This window comes from Aegilops tauschii, chromosome 5, assembly GCF_002575655.3.
Source record: "Aegilops tauschii subsp. strangulata cultivar AL8/78 chromosome 5, Aet v6.0, whole genome shotgun sequence".
Classification (NCBI taxonomy): domain Eukaryota; kingdom Viridiplantae; phylum Streptophyta; class Magnoliopsida; order Poales; family Poaceae; genus Aegilops; species Aegilops tauschii.
This window is the reverse complement of record NC_053039.3, coordinates 308,707,060-308,727,251: the sequence shown is the minus strand read 5'-3', so window position 1 is coordinate 308,727,251 and position 20,192 is coordinate 308,707,060. Positions and strand designations below refer to the sequence as shown.

Here is a 20,192-nt window from a genome sequence, read left to right as displayed (position 1 = left end):
TGACTATAATGTTGCTGATGGTGGGTGTGCTGAGCATGGGGAGCGCGCCGGCGCCAACCATGGTCCTGGGGTGATCCCTGGAGTCGAAAGTGATGGCGACTTCAGGCGCAACGCGGCCCGGAGGAGCCCCCTGCCGCGGCTGGGCGGCCCTCACCAGTCGAAAGAGTTGCTTGATGTGGCGGCTTGAGACTGGTGCCTGCGACCCGCCAAGAATGGCCGCAACAGCGTTGGGTGCTAGTGCCGCAAAGCGCGTGATGAACAAGGCGCGCAGCTCCTCCCAGGAGGCCACCGAGGACTCGGGTAGGCTGAGCAACCAGGAGCGTGGCACACCGGTGAGGGCCATAGGGAGCCAGTTTGCCATGACCTTTTCGTCTCCGCCCGCTGCCCAGATGGCTTACGCGTACAGCTGAATGAACTCTTCGGGGTACGCCGCACCGTCGTACCACGGGGGCAGCGCTAGCCTGAACTTCGCCGGCCACTACACCCGTCGTAGGCCGGGGGTAAAAGCCGGAGCCCCGCCGGACCCCCGTAAGCGCCCGGCTGTCCAACCGGCGGGGCAGCACCGGCCATGGGAACCACGAGGCCCGGGCGAAGCGAGGTTGACGAAGAGGCAGGACTTCAACACGCCCCTACCTGGCGCGTCAAATGTCGGATTCAGGGCTCCGCGGACCCAAGAAGGTTCAAACTCTAGGGCGTGTGTGAAGAACTCAACCTCTTGAGCTTACCAACTCATCGCCCTACAGCCTAGCCTAGCCGGATTCACATGAGCAAGGAAGAAGATGGACACGGCAGTTTACCCAGGTTCGGGCCACCTTGCGGTGTAATACCGTACTCCTGCTTTTGGTGGATTGGCCTCACGAGGGGCTGAGGATGAACTAGTACAAAGGATGAACAACCTCACGAGGTACTGGGGTGAGGCAATGAGTCGACCCCTTCTATGGTGGTGGCTAACCTATATTTATAGCGGCCTCGGTCCTCTTTCCCCAAAACGTAGGCGGGAAGGGATCCCACAGTGGCCAATTTGAAAGGGGACAAGTAGTACATCTTATCCTGACGAAAGGTGGTCTTCACCTGCAAAGCTTCTGGACGTGATGTAGCAGTGGGCTCGGCGATGACATCCGTCCTGTCGCGCCCGTGGTCTTGGTCTTGTTGCACTGAAATGAAAACCTTTAGCAGATTCCTCGGAAACCCACGCCTGTCCTTGCTCCCATAGCACCAAAGAGGAAACTGTGCCTTTTGCGCCTGCTGGCGCCCGCCTGACCTTGGTCATCATGATTTGCGTCATCGGAACCTCATGAGCTAGGTACCTGCATAGAAATCTCCGCTCCTCAGGAGTCAGCCTAGGAAGGCCGCTCCCTCGGTAGGTCTTGGCGTCGTTCACCTCGCGAGGCTTGACCCCACCCCCACCCCCTTCCCCCCGCGCAAGGGTATTGTCTCGATGGTTTTGTAGATGGGCCGTACCAGGCCGTCGAAGGAGCCACGCCCTGGGCCACAGGCACGCAAGTCTAGGTACCTTGGTTCCCCGAGCGCCGATACGGGCAGTGACCGGGCGGCCTGCCCGGACGTTTGAGACGAGTTTGAGAGGTCCGGTTGTAGATGCTCTAACTGCTGAGCAACTAAATTTGGATCGATCCACTTGTTTCGGTGAGCTGTTGGTGACCGGCTCCCCTGGCCCAATTTTTTCATGAAGCCAACCTAAAAGACCCATAGACCTTGAAATTATGGGCTGGACATGACATGTCATTAGATTTGTTATGAATGTTTATTAAGAAGATACTATTCTTCTGTAAACTAATATAAAAGCGTTTAAATCACTAGTTTAAAGTTTGCCAACTCGTTCCCCGCAGCTTCTAGCAAGGATCCAGCCGTTCGTTTGAGTTGCGCAGTGACTCCGTCCACAGGTCCACGACGCCGCCATCGCCAGACCCGCCGCTCCGCCATGGACCGCGAGGCGCTCCGCATGGTGTGCTCGCCCCAGTTCTGGCGCATGGGCGTACTGTGGACCCTCTCCCTCCTCTACTCCTACCTCCTCCTCTTCCTCCGTGGCCGGACCGCCGCCCCTCGCCGCCGGGAAGACGTACGTCGAGGCGGCCGTCCCATCTGCGTGGTCACCGGGGTAATCTGGAACTGCCCTGCCAGCCGTGTCTGCCTATTTTATCGTATTTTACTACTGTTTTCTATGGTGCGCGGCCTTCTCACGGTGCTCCGTCCATGGTGTGTGCTCGCTCGCAGGCGACGTCGGGGCTCGGCCGGGCGGCTGCGGCGGCGCTGGCGCGGGAGGGATACCATGTCGTGCTCGGTGAGTCGCGTGTATCTTGTCGTGCTCGTGCGGGCATTTCGTCGAGCACTTGGCGCGCCTGGTCTCGTGCAAAATAGGGTGCCCTTTGTTGAACGCTATATATCTGACATTCGATGAATCTGCAAACGCGGATGCCATGTTTCATGTCATTATTCACCACCTACTCTACAGATAAATTGATTATCTGCTGCATCTTGAATTCTCGATTACATATTTACATTCATGTTCATTCTTTATTTGTCCTTGTTGCGGGACTTGCATTCAGCGGCCTAAAATGATACATGTTCTATTTTGCCTCAGCCGGACGTTCTGCGCAATTGCTGAGTGAGGTATTGTTTGCAGCTTCAGTTGGGTGTCTGTTTGCTTCTGCTTGCCATTATCATCACTGCTGCACTCTATGTGAACCAGACCGCTAAAGAAATTCGTAGGCAACAGCCAGACGCTTGTCTTGAAGCCTTTCAAGTGGACTTGTCATCCTACAGGTCAATTAAGAAGTTTGAAGCTTCGCTCAATCAGTGGATTTGGGATTCGAATCTGGAGCCTTCCATTCAGCTTTTGATTAATAATGCTGGGATGCTTGCAAAATCACACAGAGTTACCGAGGATGGGATTGATGAGTACGTGCTTTCCTTGCAATTATTCTTGTGAAAGAATTCTGTGGTCTTCAAACCACATGTTCTCTTAATATCAGCATTAAGCTTTCTTTTATCTAGCCAATTCTCTAAGTGAACCTTAATGCGTGCAACTTTCAGAGTGATGCAGACAAACTACATTGGTCCATTTATCCTAACCAGCATTCTTTTACCACTGCTGAAGAACAGCCCGGTACCTTCCCGGGTGGTTAATCTAACATCTTTCACACACAGATGTGGTAAGTTTGAAGTTTTTCATATTGTATATAAGTACACCGACTGTATGAACTTTTTTGCAGCCTATGTTGAACTATTGTTGCATGGACATTGCCACATTATGCAAATTTTTGTATTGCATACATTAGTTTGCATCTATCTGACATAGAACTGGATGTCGCTCAGGTGTCTAGGTGCGTGAGTGCATGCCAAGCCCACCTATCTGTTTATTTTGTTTGCATCTATCTGTTGAATTATGTTGCCACTCCCTGTGGATTTCTTGGTTGTAGTAGCTCCATTGCCAAAATGTAGTGGACCACATATTTCCCTGTTGCGTCTATTTTGAATCTGGTATACTATGTGTACCATTTGCTCTTGCAGCTGCTCACATCGTACTACCATTCTAACAGTTTCCCTCTCTCCCTGTACACATTCTCTTTGATTAACACGTGCAATTATTACATCTCCAGTGTCAGAAATTGACGTGTCCGAGGAGGCACTGCAAGGAGTGAAGTTTGGTCAGCATTCAGTTGGGGGAAGTTACCCCTTAGCTAGTACTTACGAGTATACCAAATGTACGCTTCTTGCTTTAGTATTCGCTTCATGCAGCTCTAATCTACAAAATCTATCAGTCTCATTTTCTCCCATTGCAGTTTGTTTACTTGTGTTCTCATATGAACTTCATCGACAACTTAACATCTCTTCTGGTATCTCTGTCATGTATGTGCCATTTTAGTCCTGTCTTGTGTTTTTCCCTTCCGTTTATTCTTCATGCAGTCGTATTTGATTCACATGATAAGATGTGCACCAGCGCTTTTTGCCCATTGCCCACCAAGTAAACCTCTACTAAAACATGTCTGACCCAAATGTCAAAGCCCTTGCAAAATTATGTTCTTCTGTAGTTCTGTTCTCTTTTCCTTTTTACTGAAACTCGTTAGTTATCTTTGGTACAAGGATGGATTTCGAAGGCTCATCTCTCTGTCGTGCTATGTTACCTTAAGCCCTTATAATTTTTTATCATTTGAGTTTGTTTATTCTCATCTTTAAAGTCTTAAATTTCATGCTTATAGGGCTGCGGATCCAGGTGTGGTAGAAACACGCATCATGCGGGAGCTCCCTCCATGCCTTTCTCGGTTCGCGTTCTTTATTCTACGCACCCTGAACCTCCTACAGCAGCCAGATACGGGGATTGGTGCTGTCCTTGACGCAGCCTTGGCGCCGCCTGTAACCTTCCTGTCAAAACCCTCTCAAAGCTTCTGCTATTTTGATACAAGAAAAACGATGTATCGACATTCAGTACCAGCTCTGAGTTTTAGTTCTGTATCACAGGAAGCATCTGGGAAGTATTTTTTTGGAGGGAAGGGAAGAACCATCAGGTCTTCTGTGCTGTCCTATGACATAGAGGTGGCCAAGAAGCTGTGGGCAGCATCTTCAGCGTTGCTCCGGGATCTGCGGCTTAGAGACCGTGAATCGAGGACTGGTCGAACCAGCTTGTAAATTTGACATGGTTAGAGCATCTCTAGCAGTCCCTTCAGGGACATCCGATAAAATTGGAACGATACAGAGAGCATCTCTAGCAGATCCCCGAAGTCATATTTGAGGGGGACGTTTTGGTTTTGGGGGATTAAGCCCTATCTAACAGATCCTATATTTCCTAAAAATATAAGGGATTAAGACACTTCTTGGAAACAGATTCAATACCGAGAGTGATTTCTCTCCGCGATACCAAACTCCAGGCCTCCGTTTTCCTTTGAAATTGCTCGCCCCGCAAAACATACATGTCGGTTCGCTCACGGTGAAAAAGAAACGACAAGGGAGTGGCCACTAGGAGCTCGACCACGACGGTTCTTCCTCTCCCGGTTCGCCATCATCTCTGCCCCTCGTTTCCTGCTCGGTGCTTGCCACCACTGCCCCTCCTCTCCCGCTCGCAACCGTTGCCCGCAGCCTGCATCTCAAGATCTGGCGCCCCACGTGGAGCACATCTCCCTCCCAGTTCATCAACAGAACATCCAAACATGAATTGGTATTGCCTCCTTTGTTGAATTCCAACCAGCAATTTCATGTGCAACCAAACAATAGATTTGGTATTGTAGCATATTTTCGGAACAACACTGGTATTGGACCAAATGTAATTTAGAGGTTCTCAATACATACGTCCAAACGGAGCGTGAATGTCTTTGCATATCTGAGTGTTTTGGCCCTGTTCACGGAACCAGCCTTGAATCAATCGACACATTGTACCTTTTGATACGCTAGTGATTGACACTGATTTGTATCAAGCACCTGCCCTTGTGCTATTGCTCATATTGGGTGCTTCTTCATGTTAATATTGTTCAAAATTGACTTTTTTTCAAACTCCAGAGTAAAAATTAGATACTATATTCATTGGGATATCCTCCTCATGTAGGTTGTGAGGAGATGATCATTTGAAGACTTTTAGGCATCCCAAAGAGGTGCAAAAAAGCACACTACCCATTAGGGTTATGACTAGGGTCATTTTGTACTTTGCACATGAGAGTATGGGGATGCTTTACCCTCCATCCAGCAGTCACCACCATCATATTTGCTGAGATTGTTTCAATCCCTAGCTCTTGAGCCCCAAATCTTGTTGTGTTCATCCAAGATTCAGAAATCTTGATGTATGTGATCCTTTAGTGCTATCTAGAGAAGAACTTATTGTATCCCACATTTGATAATAGTGGAAGAGGATTTGGGTGGCTTCAGCCCATGGTTTTTCCCTCAAGTTGGGGGTTTTCCACGTAAAATTTTGGTCTCTCTATGTTGATGTTTGTCACCGCTTAGAAAGTTACACCTACCATCAGATATCATCTGAGAAGCGTCTAGGGTGTTACACTTTCCACTAAACATAGTCTGAGGAGTGTCTGGGATGCTGCGAAACTTATTTCCTCCATATATATGTTGTTGCGTTTGTTTCCTTCCATGCTAAGAAGCAACGATCCTTTGAGTTAGTACATGATGTGGTACTAAGATTACTTTGTTTTCAGTTCACCACAAGTGTGTTTTTGTGCTAATTCCCAGCAGAGTGGCATAAGAACTTTGGTTGCTTAGGAGGCTGGTAATCCCACTTGCTTGATTGTTGCTGGAAGTGCTGCTCACAATGGATTTGGAGAAAAGCGGTACATGTACAACGAGTGGCATGATAAAATTTGAGTCTTTCAATTAGTCATTATGGAAGCCCATGAAAGATATCCTTTATTCCAAGGATTTGTGTGAGACAATTGTGAAAGGCAAGATACCCACCGGTGTCACGGAAGAAGAATGAGAAGTGTTGCATAGAAAGGCAGTAGGTATGATTCGGTTGTACATCAACCACAATATATTCCACCATGTTGCAAATGACACAAATGTGTATGAGATGTGGCAGAAGTTGAAGTCTATGTATGAGAGAAAGACATCAATGAACAAGGCTTTGGTGATCAAAAGACTTGCAAAGGTTGAGTACCGAGATGGCACGAGTGTGAGTGAGCACTTGAATGTCTTCCAATTCCATATAAACCAACTTTCAGCCATGAAGATCTACTTTGGGGATGAGGTGCAAGCATTGTTGCTGCTGAGTTTCATGCCTGATAGTTCGAACACGCTTATTGTGTCACTTAGCAATTCAGCTCCAGATGGGAAGCTGACTTTGAAGATGGTGAAGAACAATATGTTGAATGAAGAAGCTAGAAAGAAGGAAACGGGTGATGGTGTGTCTTCTTGTGATGCATAAGTGGTTGAAACCCATGGGAAGAATGACAACCATTGACACGCTCACACAAGATTTCAGCAAGGCAGAAGTAAATCCAGAGGGAGATCAAAGTCAAGACAGAGAAGAGATATTACTTGCTTTCATTGTGGCAATCGGAGCACATAGAGAGCGAGTGCAGTAAGTACAAAAGAGATCTTGTAGAGGGGAAACTTGCAAAGAAAACTGAGTAAAAGGCTAAGAGGAGCTCAACCATGACTATAGCAGATAAGGACTATATTGTCATTGAATAGAAGAATGTTATAGTGTTGTTTGTGATAATGCCATGAGCTGGGTTGTGGACTCAGGTGTGTCCTTTCACATCACCTCATAGAAGGAGTATTTCACATCTTACACTAGCGATGTTACTGGCCAAGTGAGGATGAGAAATAGTCGTTCGTCAATAATTATTGGCAAGGGTTCTATATGCATTGAAGCAAACACAATTTGCATATTAGTGCTTGATGATGTGAGGCATGTTCTTGACATAAGACTGAATTTATTGTCGATGGTCAAGCTTGATGATATCAAACATCCTAATTATTTTGGTGAATAAAAATGAAAGCTCACCAAAGGCTTTTTGATTGTGGTTCAAGGAAGTAAGCAAGGTTCTCTCTATGACTAAAACCAGGTTGTGCAATGAAGTGTTGAACATTGCTGACAAAGACTTTCGGTTGAATTGTGGCACAAGAGGCTTTGGCATATGAGTGAGAACGGCATGCATGATTTTGCTCGCATGGATTACCTCCCTGAGTTGAAAAGTATATCCTTAAAACTATGTGCACACCGTTTTGCTAGAAAACAACATAGGGTTGCATTTCGTACACTCCCTCTACATCAAGCAGAAAATGTTCTTAATATTGTGCACATTGATGTTTACTCCATGACTGAAAAATCCTATGGTGGAGCAATATACTTTTCGACTGTCTACTAGACTACTACTACTAGTTGTGCCCGACTTCAACGAGGGAGAGGCGATGAGAATGGCGCGCCTTCAGCTCGCTTCAGTGCTTGTAGTCGTCGCTATGTGCTCTACGAATCTGAATGTAATTTTAATTATTCCTCGTGTTTGCTCTACTGTCATAATTGAAGATGAATAGATCGAAGGTTTCTCAAAATAAATAAATAAGTAATAAGGACCAATCGAACTGCAGCGACAATTGCTGCCTGTGCTTACCCCAAGAGTTCAGGAAGTATGGGCTTCTGCTCTGAAAGACTGATTGTTTGTCGCCATATCTGGCAGTACAAGATGATAGTGACACAAGATGATACTGTCAAACAGTGCTGCTAATACTCAACATTCTGAAGAATATGTGCATATTCCAGGCCATGCATCTGAACACCTAATAAAGGACCAATCATAGAGATCCAAATGGTACTCTATGTGTATTATCAGGACCGACAGATCCCTTGCAATGAAAAAGTTGTCATCTCACAAGAACCTGAACTCAATCTACTGACGGCCGCCGTCCTCCTGGGGCTCGCCGCTGCTACCACAAGGAATCCCGCGTCCTGAGGGAACCTCAGCACATTATTGGGGTTTATTATCGTCCAACCAAAAAGATTCATCCGGTGAATTCATCCTTTCGCCCTCGTACTAGGGTCTGATATGCTGAAAATATAATCCATGTCCCTTGTGAAATTCATGGAGTTGTAAGCAACACGCACACAGGAGGTACCTGCCAAAGCGAAATCATGGGAAACAACCAAAGCAAGGACGATGGACCAACTAAGACGCCTCCATTCTATGCATACACATACACAAACAGCACGTTTACATGCATACTTATTTCAGATGGCAATCTATTCTCCACTTTAAAGTACAACTGAGTTCACTGGCAGTATAGACTCTCAAGTCCCGGACGAAATTAACTGTGCCAACCAAAATTAACTACGACTTTTTATCCGACTCCACCCAACAAACAGAACAGAAATGAATAGCTTCTCCAGTCTTTTCAGTTCATTCAGGTCTCGGCAGACCACGCACTCTGTTGCTCTCACCTGCAAAATTGGTCTAGTAAGATTCATACTCGAGGGCGGCGGGTGCACGGGCCTCCTTCTTTTCCTTCCATCAGTTGCTGGTGCTCGCCGGGCGGTAGTACTGGTAGTAGCCCAGCGCCGCGAGCAGGGCGACAAGCACGGCGACGGCGGATATCACCACGGCTGGGGTGGCCCATGACCGATACGACTGGGCTTTCTTCCTCTTCAGGATCGCCTTTGGCAGCGGGGCCTTGGTCTTGGTGACTACATTCCTGGACCGTGCGTTCGGCTTCTGTTCTTTGTTCACTATCACAGAAGCTGGAGTAAACTCATCCTCTGCTTGGGTTTCTGCTGCTTCATCAGACTTGGTGTCTGAGTCAGTTGGCTCGTCGGTATCAGCTGCCTCAGTTTTCTTCTTGGTTTTCTTCTCCTCTTTCTGAAAAAGTTTGTCACCATTGTTACACTACATGAGAGAGAGAGCGAGAGAGAGAGAGAGAGAGAGAGAGAGAGAGAGAGAGAGATGCTAATGTGTCTACCTTGAGCTTCTTCTCGGCTTCCTTTTGTGCTCGGGCTGCAGCCTTCGCTGCTTGCTTCTCGGCCTGCTTCTTCTTCCTTTCCAAAGCAAGTCTATTCTTCTCGATTTCCTCCTGTCTCTTGATCTCTTTCAACTTTGCTACATCAACCTCTTTAGGCTTGGGCTTCTCCTTTGGAGGCTCAGCCTCATAGGCATCATCATCAGCATCCACAGCAGCTTTTACCTTAGCTGACTTGGCAGATGCTTTTGCAAGGGGCTCTTCTTTGGGAGCAACGACTTGAGGAGCAGCAGCTTCCTTTGCTTGTTTCAAAGGCGCTTTTGATGGGATAGGCTCCTGTTGCACAGGTGCTGCTGGCTGCTGTGTTTCAATAAATATGGGCTTCTCATCAGGATTCCTCATCCGGCCATCTCGGGTCAGCTGCCGTCCATTGAGGGAAGTGAGGATCCTCTTCTCATAGTCCTCTCTAAAGGTCTTGCTGCTGCACCATTGTGTCATGAACTTCTCAACCTACCAAAGCATACCAATAATTAAGTATAGAAATACTTTAAGTAAATGAAACATGAGGTTACGGGAGGTGGTTGTGGAAGCAAACCTCAGTCTTGTGGAGCTCTTGCAATTCTTCCACCTCATTCCTAGAAGAATAATCCCTGGCTCTGTTCAGAACTATGCGGTTTTGATGGAAGGATGCATTCTGATCAAGATGAAGGCAACATTGTCAATAGATACAGTCTCTACATAAATATTACGAAAAATCAAAAGAATTCGTTAAGACAGTGCGGTAAATAACCATTATTTGTGACAGACTTCCAATAAAGCATGTTCCAACCACTGCCACTGGCAGTGCCATCTCAGATATTTCATTAAGTGACTAACATAATCCAATGCTACATTTAAGGCAACAAGGACTTTTCCTGATACCAAAATGCACAGGTATGATGCAGAGAATTCGGCTTATGAACATGTGGCTGTGAGCCTGTGACCGAGCTTCAATTTGAGAAGGCAATGGCTGATCATATATCTCCACAATCAAGAGAGGGAGTTCAAGTGCTGTTCAGGCATGCAAAAAGATGATGCCTCATTGCGTACACATGTTATTTAATTAAAATAATTAAAATTGTAACACAACTAAAGTACTTAGAAAATGGGGTGGTCACCCTCAATAACATTACAAGAGTAAACATAATGATGAGCATGAGAGAGGCTGAAGGTATGCTGACTTACGGCAAGATCACGCGCTTTTCTCAATTCGGTCAATGACTCATACGCTTTATCCTTTCTGGCGGTAGCTGCATTTAAATCTTCTTGAAGCAAAGCAATCTCGCCATCAACAACCCTCATCTCATCGTCCAGGACCTTAATCTTAGACCTGACTGCTTGTCGCTCCTTCTTTACTCCATCTATACCATCCCCGATGATCTGAATGGGAAGTGACAATCAAAATGGTATCTAATATTTATTTATGCAGAAGGTAAATGCACAATAAAAGACAAAGTCACGGCATGAGATACTTACTTTCACCTGATCCTGTATGGCGTCTCTTTCAACCACTGTATCTTGCATTTTAGCTCGTTTAGCAGCATTGGAACTGACCTTCGGTCTGGTTTTTTCAAGGGTCTTAATTTCTTTGATCAGCCGCTTCTCCTCATCTAAAGATATGCTCTCATGACTTATGCGGTGATTCAACCTCTTGATCTAGGGAGAATTGAAGGAGAAAAAACAAACAAAAAATCAGAATACCTGAATGAGAAGCAGTTGAGTTATCAAAGGGCTGATCATACCTCATGCTCAAGCTCTTCGAGTGAAGAGCACAAGCCAGCACTCTCCGCCCGCATAGCATTATTTTCATCACGGAACTTGCCTAAACGATTTCTGTAAGGTTTCATCTCCTCTAACTTCTCATTAAAAGCTTCATTGTACTGCCTGTTCTCAGCACTCAGTGGCCGTAGCTCCGCGAGAACAGCAGCGCGCTCAGTCTGCAGAGGAAGTGTGAAGTAAGTTTCATCACTATGCTTAAAAGGCTAAAGCAGGCACACTGATCCCCTGGTTTACTTCAACGAGTACACATAGAGGCAAGCAATAGTGCAAAGAGTCACTTTAAATAAGTTTCAGGGCATGAAACATCTAGTCAAATTAGAATTAGGACTAAAAGAGGTAGATCCTACTTCTATGTTGAGTTTTAAGAAGAATACCTTCTTAGCTTTTATAGCATCAATAATCTTTGCCCGAGCTTGGATCTTATTTTGGAAGTCCTTCTCAGCCTGCTCGAGTTTTGCTCTCAGCTTAGGGTCCTCAAATGAGCGGACCTTGACAAAGTAGAAGGTATAAGTTTGCTTCGGTTCAGGCCACTCCTCCGCTGCGTCCTTTGGAGGTGCCATGTCATTTGCCGCAGCTTTGCCATTGTCTGAACCAAAAACAGCTGCTTCCTCCCGCTCCTTTGCAGTTGCTTGGCTTTCCTTGTCTTGAAAAAGGGTCACTTCCTCATCAGCTACTTTAACCTGTGCTGGTGCAGCTTCAGCTCCGACGACCTCCATTCCCATGTCCCTGCAGATAGGTGTACATAAACTGTTACCAAAACAGGCAACCATGGTTATGATCCAACAGAAAATGGTACAGTTTTACTCGGCTATCTTTTCCCTTCTCATTCTCAAAACTTATGGGGAGACAGTACGTGTGTGAATTGAGCAGTAACAAAAGCAACTGGCACAACTTCTACAGAATCGTTTAAGGAAAAGCTGTTTAACGGATTCCCCGGGAACTCAATAACAAGAACAAAAAAATGGGATGTATGGGAGAACATTACTTGCTATAATTTACCAAAGTTACTAACTCAAAACCTAAGATGTAGAAGTAGCAGATGCACCACCATAGTGCATGGAGACTATACCCAAGAAAAGGAACAAACAACATAATAGACAGAGCCCTCGTGTACAGAGCATTTTCACCTCACCATCAACCAGACAACCGAAGAATCCAAAACATATCTAGCATATAACTGAACCTAGGCTAGATTGAGGCGCAAATCACAAGGCATGCAGATTATGAAATCACGACCTAATCATAGGGGCCACACAGTACCACATCAAAGGAACAGGAACCAAAGACCGCAACCAAATCTACTCGGTGCTTTTTCTGCAAGAAAGAAAAGGGGGGCCAATTTGGTTCACATAGGGAGTCTGCAAATTTGGGGGCAACAGGTCTGGAAGAGGAACTTACTACTATATGCGAAGTGAGAGGGGACATTATACGGACAGTAGACACAGTGGTTATAGTTGTTTTCATGTTTTGGCATTTCTGTGATAGTCGGAAATTTCTAAAAGTTGTCTAACACAATCTTGGTCTGGATTGAGTTGCAATTTTACAAGGCAAGTGCACATGGGTTTGGGTGCATATGTCATAACTCAAGGGTCACGTTGTGTAGCCAAGGTGGTGTGGTGTACACTAAACAACTGGTCAGGTAAATGCAGGCCACTCACCACATTGCAGGACAGCAAGATGATGGGATTGCATGGAATTGTATGTTTATGGTAATACTTTATGAAAACATAGTTAATTTGGTACTTGCTTTGCGTTGGTTTCTGGTGGGAAAAACATGCAGTTTAGTGAAACCAAGTTGGCATGTAATTTAAAGCAATCAATCAGCATAATCATTGTCCAATTGGAGAAATGTTTGACTGGGCTAATAAGAAGAGTACAGTTCAAAATGATAACTAGCTAATTTGAGGTGCCAATACTAGCAGAATTAGTAGAAAATGGAAACATAAAGGCTAAAGCGATAAAATGGATAATTATAATCAGACAAACTCATGCTTCACTTCCCATCAATAGATCTATTTCGTCCAAAAAAAAGTGAAGCACAATCTATTCATGATGATAGGGGAAATACTATGGTTACCCGGTCTAGGTGTCAAATTAAATGATCCTAGGTTGCCATGGAACGAACTCAAACCACCACACGCACCACCAGGCACTCCAGTTTGCCGTCGTCTGCGAGGCTGTGGCATGTGGGTATCAACAGCTACAAGTCTCGTCACTGCAAAACACAGTACAGATCGCGATAAACGAGCGCGTATGTGCCTGGTTTGAACTCGCCGCGGGCGCAGAGAATTCCGCATCGGAAGCACCGGCGGAATCCACCGTGGATCCACTACCCGGTCAACCTCCGGCGTGGTTCACGAGGCGCCGCGGATCACAGGCCCGTCTCCTCCGTCCAGCACGCAGCCCAGGTTCAGGCGGCCGGGTGATCCAGATCTACGGAGCTAGCCGCGGCAATTCCCACGCGCGAATCGTCGCATTGCCGGGCTCCCGGCCCCGAAATCGGGCACCGCATATCGCAAAACCAAACCAAGCAACAGAAACAGAAAACACGTATCAACTTGCACCAGCGCATCTGATCACGCGCGCTTCCTACTCTAGGACACGGATCGGAGAAGATACGAACGCAGTTCGAGGAGACCAGCAGCCGAGCGGGGCCTGGGGCGGGAGCGGGAGCTCACCTGGGGAGGGCGGAGCGGGATCGGACCGGGGCCGCGCTCCGATCTGGCGGCGGGGCAGCGGCGGTGGAGCGGCCAAATCTGGATGGGATTTGGGAGGGGAGGGGGGGGGTTTGGGCTGCGTGCCTGGAACTGGAAGCGGGGTTATAAATACGGGAATGGTTTTTTACTTCTATATCTCGTCTCCTTCCTTCGCCGGTTTTTGTCTGGTTGCTATTGGTGGGAAATTACCGGTCCGCTTCCCCCTTCGCACCCGGCGTGCTCGGCCGCATGGGGAAAAAATCCCATGGACGGACGGACGGACGGAGACCGGGGCGGCGCTGCGGTGTGCGTCAGCTGGATGGAACGTGGGAGTGGCGGGTCCAGCTGTGCGGATAATCGGATAGAGGTTGCCGGTTGGGAAGCGTCCATAAAGTTTGAGCGATCCGGTGTCACGTTTTCCTGCTCTTGCATTTCGTCTCGAACAATGATTCAGATTATATTTCATGTGGGTCTCCTTTTTTTTAGCAACGCTTGATGTGTGATCCAAACTCATGCTAGTAGCATACAATTCCATAAGTGAGTGAATCATAGTTTTAGCTTGATCTTTACAAACCGAGCTTTGGTAGCACATTAACTCTCTTAATCTTAGCGTTTCGGCGGCGGATCCCGGATTAGAAGTTACCTGGAATGGACTTTTAAATGAACGAAAAATTGAAGCAACAATACAATCAAATAAGACAATCAAGAAAATTAATTGCCCAAGAGTACGCATCCAGGCAAGACGATCAACATAATAAATGTTCAAAGTAGTATCATTCTCATGAATTAGGCAAAAAAGATATATAACGCGAAAAACTTTTTTTTTTGAAAAAGGTGTTGAGATAGATAAATTTCTATAGAAGGTTCATAAAAAACTTCTCTAAAATTTCTAGACCTCTTACTAATCTTTTGCAAACAGATGTACTATTTGTTTTTTATGATGATTGTGTAGAAGCCTTTGAAATAGTTAAGAAAGTCTTAATTTCTGCACTCATTGTTTAACCACCTGATTGGAACCTACCCTTAAAAATTATGTGTGATTATAGTGATTATTTTATTGGTGTTGTTCTAAGTCAAAGAGTTGATAAGAAATTGAATGTTATTCATTATGCTAGTCAGACTCTAGATAGTGCTCAAAGAAATTGTGCAACTACTAAGAAAGAATTTTTTAGCAGCTGTGTTTGCATGTGATAAATTCAGACCTTATATTATTGATTAAGTTACTATTCACACCGATCATGTTCATATTAAATATCTTCTGAAAAATAAATATGCTAAGCCTAGACTGATTAGGTGGGTTCTTTTATTACAAGAGTTTGATCTGCATATTGCTGATAGAAAAGTGTGACGTCCTTATTTATAATCGTGCGTTAATCATACACGCATCATGCACGAACATGAACGGTGACTCGCGTCAATATCGCAACACAACTCTGCGACACAAGGGATAAACATAAATCTTTATATTACAAGTCAGGGCCACGAGGACCCAAAATACATAAGTCGTCAAAGCAAATATTATCTGAGTACAGACATAATTAGACAAGTTTTGCCTTAAGAAGACTGATCAAAACAATGACACTAGATCGAAAGACGAGGCCTCCTGCCTGGGATCTCTGGACTACCCCTAGCCATCGGCGTCCACATAGTAAGCGCCATCGGGGAATCCTGCATCCGCGGTGCTATCAGCTATTGCGCAACCGGGTCGAATGGAAAGGGGGGCAAAGCAACCATGAATACTCATCCGAAGTACTCACAAAAATTACATCAGATCTACACTACATATGCATCGGTATCAAAGAAATGGGGTAGTACATGTGGACTAAACTGCAGAAATGCCAGAATAAGAGGGAGAAGCTCATCCTATCGAAGACTACATCTTCTTGCAGCCATCATCTTGCAGCCATAGAAGAGAGGAGCATAATATGGTAACATCATGTAACAACGCATAACAATAAACCTGCCCGGAGATCCTCTCCTTGTCTCCCCGAGAGAAAGCGATCACCGGGTGTAGTTGTCTCTTATCTGGGTGTGTTTTAACAAGTATCTGATTTTAGTTATAAGAGATCGGGATACAACTCCAAGTCGTCCTGTTACCGTGGACACGGCTATTCAAATAGATTACTTTCCTGCAGGGATGCACCACATTACCTGATACACTCAATTACCTCTAGCCGGACACACTTTTCTAGGTAATGCCCGGCCTCGGGCAATCGACACGTCATATTCCTACGTATGCTCCCTAGAAAGGTTAACACGCCAGTCTAAATCCTAAGCGCGAAGGGGTCATGGGCCAACCGCTCTAAGCACTCCTGCACGTTGCGAGGACGGTCGGGACCAAGCCCACCTTTGTATATACATCCAGACATGCCGCTCACCCAGGCGCGTGTCGCTCAACTGTGATGTCTGTAGAGCTTTCGGGAGAAATCGTACATCGCTGGGAGCCCCATAAACCATTATCCCGCGCGAAAGTTAGTGCGTACACTACTGCAGGATGGTCCTAACGCGGCAGTACAATCAGAGACCCTTCGACAAAACTGTGTGCAATGCATTAATCGCAAACTGTGGTGTAAGAAAACCGTCAAAATGATACAAACTGTTTGTGATGGTGAAGACATCAAACACGATTCAGATCAGAGTTGCGTGCGATACGTGACATACAGTTCACTCGAATGAACTGTTTGCGATGAGCATCACAACAGAAACGGTCAGCCAGATGAAGGTGTGTGTGATATACGGCATACAGTTCACTTGGATGAACTATTTGTGATTAGGAAACACAATAGAAACGGTTAGCCAGATCAAGGTGTGTGTGATATACGACATACATTTCACTCGGATGGACTGTTTGCGATGAGACAAGACAACAGAAACGGTTCAACTTAACAACATGTGTGTGATACTCGGCAAACAGATCCATAATCAAAAATGTGTGTGAAGACTGATAATAACACAGACGATTGCTGCTAATAAGCCGTGTGTGTTGTGGGCAAATGTTTGCTAGTATACAATTGTCAGCGATTGATGAAATCATCACCGACGGGTTCCCTAGTTTACTCCGTCTGCGATGTGATTTGCTCTGTCTACAGAAGAATAACATATATAACCAAAATAAACATCCAATTACATAAGTGACTGTACAAAGCATTCGCACACACCACAAAAAACAATTATATGCATCCTAAACTAGGAGAAACGGTTATCTAATCCTCTACTTCTAGTGACGCTGCCGCCTCTGCTTTGTGGCTCGATCCCTCGTCTGGGGCAGGACGAAGGCACTTCCTCATGTACATCTCGTAGCTTGTGTATGTGTCCTTGGCCGCGTACTTGACGTGTTGTTCATCTAGTACGTGATCATGTGCCGGCCCCAAACACTGGCAGCGCGCGCGAAGGGACATGAGAGCAGAGCGCGCCGCAACCGCCTCAACCGCGAGCAACCACACGCATGGAGCAGTTGAACACACAGGAAATGGTCGTCTATAAGCCGGCCGACAGTTGCGAGCCGACGACATGATGTGAAACTAGGTCGCGTTCCACATCACACGGTGGTCGAACAATCGTTCGCGACGCTGTGTACAGAGCGGTCGTGTGCTAGGTAATTAAATCGCAAACTTTTTTCTTTTATTAATCATATATGTACGTGTCATTTCGTCCTCCTCTCGCATGCCTTGTCACCCTGCTACCACGGAAGGCTTCAAGCGCAAGCTTGAGCACGGCACATGCGTTCTTTTTGCCAAACGATGGCTACAAGTGGCGCCAATGAATCATCGGTGAGCCCATTCCCGCGCAACCGCGCAGGTTCCCGCGCATAGCCGCGTGCTACCTCTTGAGCACTGCGTTGGTTTTCCCTTGAAGAGGAAAGGGTGATGCAGCAAAGTAGCGTAAGTATTTTCCTCAGTTTTTGAGAACCAAGGCATCAATCCAGTAGGAGGCTACGCGCGAGTCCCTCGCACCTACACAAACAAATAAATCCTCGCAACCAACGCGATAAGGGGTTGTCAATCCCTACACGGTCACTTACGAGAGTGAGATCTGATAGATATGATAAGATAATATTTTTGGTATTTTTATGATAAAGATGCAAAGTAAAATAAAAGCAATGGAAATAACTAAGTGTTGAAAGATTAATATGATGGAAAATAGACCCGGGGGCCATAGGTTTCACTAGTGGCTTCTCTCAAGAGCATAAGTATTTTACGGTGGGTGAACAAATTACTGTTGAGCAATTGACAAAACTGAGCATAGTTATGAGAATATCTAGGTATGATCATGTATATAGGCATCACGTCCGAGACAAGTAGACCGACTCCTGCCTGCATCTACTACTATTACTCCACACATCGACCGCTATCCAGCATGCATCTAGAGTATTAAGTTCATAAGAACAGAGTAGCGCTTTAAGCAAGATGACATTATGTAGAGGGATAAATTCATGCAATATGATAAAAAAAACCATCTTGTTATCCTCGATGGCAACAATACAATACGTGCCTTGCTGCCCCTACTGTCACTGGGAAAGGACACCGCAAGATTGAACCCAAAGCTAAGCACTTCTCCCATTGCAAGAAAGATCAATCTAGTAGGCCAAACCAAACTGATAATTCGAAGAGACTTGCAAAGATAACCAATCATACATAAAAGAATTCAGAAGATTCAAATATTGTTCATAGATAAACTTGATCATAAACCCACAATTCATCGGTCTCAACAAACACACCGCAAAAGAACATTACATCGAATAGATCTCCACGAGAGAGGGGGAGAACATTGTATTGAGATCCAAAAAGAGAGAAGAAGCCATCTAGCTAATAACTATGGACCCGAAGGTCTGAGGTAAACTACTCACACTTCATCGGAGAGGCTATGGTGTTGATTTAGAAGCCCTCCGTGATCGATGCCCCCTCCGGCGGAGCTCCGGAACAGGCCCCAAGATGGGATCTCGTGGGTACAGAAGGTTGCGGCGGTGGAATTAGGTCTTTGGCTCCGTATCTGATCGTTTGGGGGTACGTAGGTATATATAGGAGGAAGGAGTACGTCGGTGGAGCAACATGGGGCCGACGAGGGTGGAGGGCGCGCCCCTACCTCGTGGCTTCCTGGAAGCTTCCTTGACGTAGGGTCCAAGTCTCCTGGATCATGTTCGTTCCGAAAATCACGTTCCCGAAGGTTTCATTCCGTTTGGACTCCGTTTGATATTCTTTTTCTGCGAAACTCTGAAATAGGCAAAAAACAGCAATTCTGGGTTGGGCCTCCGGTTAATAGGTTAGTCCCAAAAATAATATAAAACTGAATAATAAAGCCCAATAATGTCCAAAACAGAAGATAATATAGCATGGAACAATAAAAAATTATAGATACGCTGGAGACGTATCAAACATCCCCAAGCTTAATTCCTGCTCGTCCTCGAGTAGGTAAATGATAAAAACAGAATTTTTGATGTGGAATGCTACTTGGCATAATTTCAATGTAATTCTTCTTATTGTGGCATGAATGTTCAGATTTGATATGATTCAAGATAAAAGTTTAATATTGACATAAAAACAATAATATTTCAAGCATACTAACTAAGCAATTATGTCTTATCAAAATAACATAACCAAAGCAAGTTATCCCTACAAAATCATATAGTCTGGCTATGCTCCATCTTCCCCACACAAAATATTCATATCATGTACGACCCCGGTTTTAGCCAAGCAATTGGTTCATACTTTTAATGCGCTTCAACCTTTTCAACTCTTACGCAATACATGAGCGCAAGCCATGGATATAGCACTATGGTGGAATAAGGTATAATGGTAGGGGTTATGTGGGAAGACAAAAAAGGGAGAAAGGCTCACATCAACGAGGCTAATCAATGGGCTATGGAGATGCCTATCAATTGATGTTAATGCGAGGAGTAGGGATTGCCATGCAACGGATGCACTAGAGCTATAAGTGTATGAAAGCTCAAAAAGAAACTAAGTGGGTGTGCATCCAACTTACTTGCTCGTGAAGACCTCGGGCATTTGAGGAAGCCCATCATTGGAATATACAAGCCAAGTTCTATAATGAAATTTCCCACTAGTATATGAAAGTGACAAAATGAGAGACTCTCTATTATGAAGATCACGGTGCTACTTTGAAGCACAAGTGTGGTAAAAGGATAGTAACATTGTCCCTTCTCTCTTTTTCTCTTTTTTTTTATTTGGGCCTTTTCTCTTTTTTTATGTCTCTTTTTTTTAGTCCAGAGTCTCATCCTGACTTGTGGGGAATCATAGTCTCCATCATCCTTTCCTC

The 20,192-nt window shown here is 45.5% G+C and overlaps 2 protein-coding genes across 2 annotated transcripts; one reads left to right on the top strand and one right to left on the bottom strand.

The window, feature by feature from the left end:
- The first annotated feature begins 1,824 nt into the window (after positions 1-1,824).
- Positions 1,825-4,836, top strand: LOC109749403 (uncharacterized). The gene is made up of 9 exons (XM_020308371.3): positions 1,825-2,116; positions 2,233-2,299; positions 2,600-2,628; positions 2,708-2,916; positions 3,052-3,170; positions 3,618-3,722; positions 3,801-3,867; positions 4,218-4,371; positions 4,477-4,836. Exons 1-9 carry the CDS (start codon positions 1,940-1,942, stop codon positions 4,642-4,644), a joined length of 1,095 nt encoding a protein of 364 aa, XP_020163960.1. The 5' UTR covers positions 1,825-1,939; the 3' UTR covers positions 4,645-4,836.
- Positions 4,837-8,650: 3,814 nt separating this feature from the next.
- Positions 8,651-14,194, bottom strand: LOC109749404 (proton pump-interactor BIP103). The gene is made up of 8 exons (XM_045228889.2): positions 13,902-14,194; positions 11,598-11,949; positions 11,187-11,381; positions 10,921-11,100; positions 10,630-10,824; positions 10,001-10,099; positions 9,409-9,915; positions 8,651-9,308 (listed from the first exon to the last, which is right to left on the bottom strand). Exons 2-8 carry the CDS (start codon positions 11,943-11,945, stop codon positions 8,964-8,966), a joined length of 1,869 nt encoding a protein of 622 aa, XP_045084824.2. The 5' UTR covers positions 11,946-11,949; positions 13,902-14,194; the 3' UTR covers positions 8,651-8,963.
- Positions 14,195-20,192: the final 5,998 nt, after the last annotated feature.

Excerpts from the sequence above, each read along its gene's own strand:
- LOC109749403 (XM_020308371.3), top strand. The coding sequence starts at position 1,940 with ATGGACCGCGAGGCGCTCCGCATGGTGTGCTCGCCCCAGTTCTGGCGC. Across the intron at positions 2,629-2,707 it reads CTGCGCAATTGCTGAGTGAG|ACCGCTAAAGAAATTCGTAG; the intron begins GTATTGTTTGCA and ends TATGTGAACCAG. Across the intron at positions 3,868-4,217 it reads TCTTCTGGTATCTCTGTCAT|GGCTGCGGATCCAGGTGTGG; the intron begins GTATGTGCCATT and ends TCATGCTTATAG.
- LOC109749404 (XM_045228889.2), bottom strand. The coding sequence starts at position 11,945 with ATGGGAATGGAGGTCGTCGGAGCTGAAGCTGCACCAGCACAGGTTAAA. Across the intron at positions 11,101-11,186 it reads TCGAAGAGCTTGAGCATGAG|ATCAAGAGGTTGAATCACCG; the intron begins GTATGATCAGCC and ends AATTCTCCCTAG. Across the intron at positions 10,100-10,629 it reads GAAAAGCGCGTGATCTTGCC|AATGCATCCTTCCATCAAAA; the intron begins GTAAGTCAGCAT and ends CATCTTGATCAG.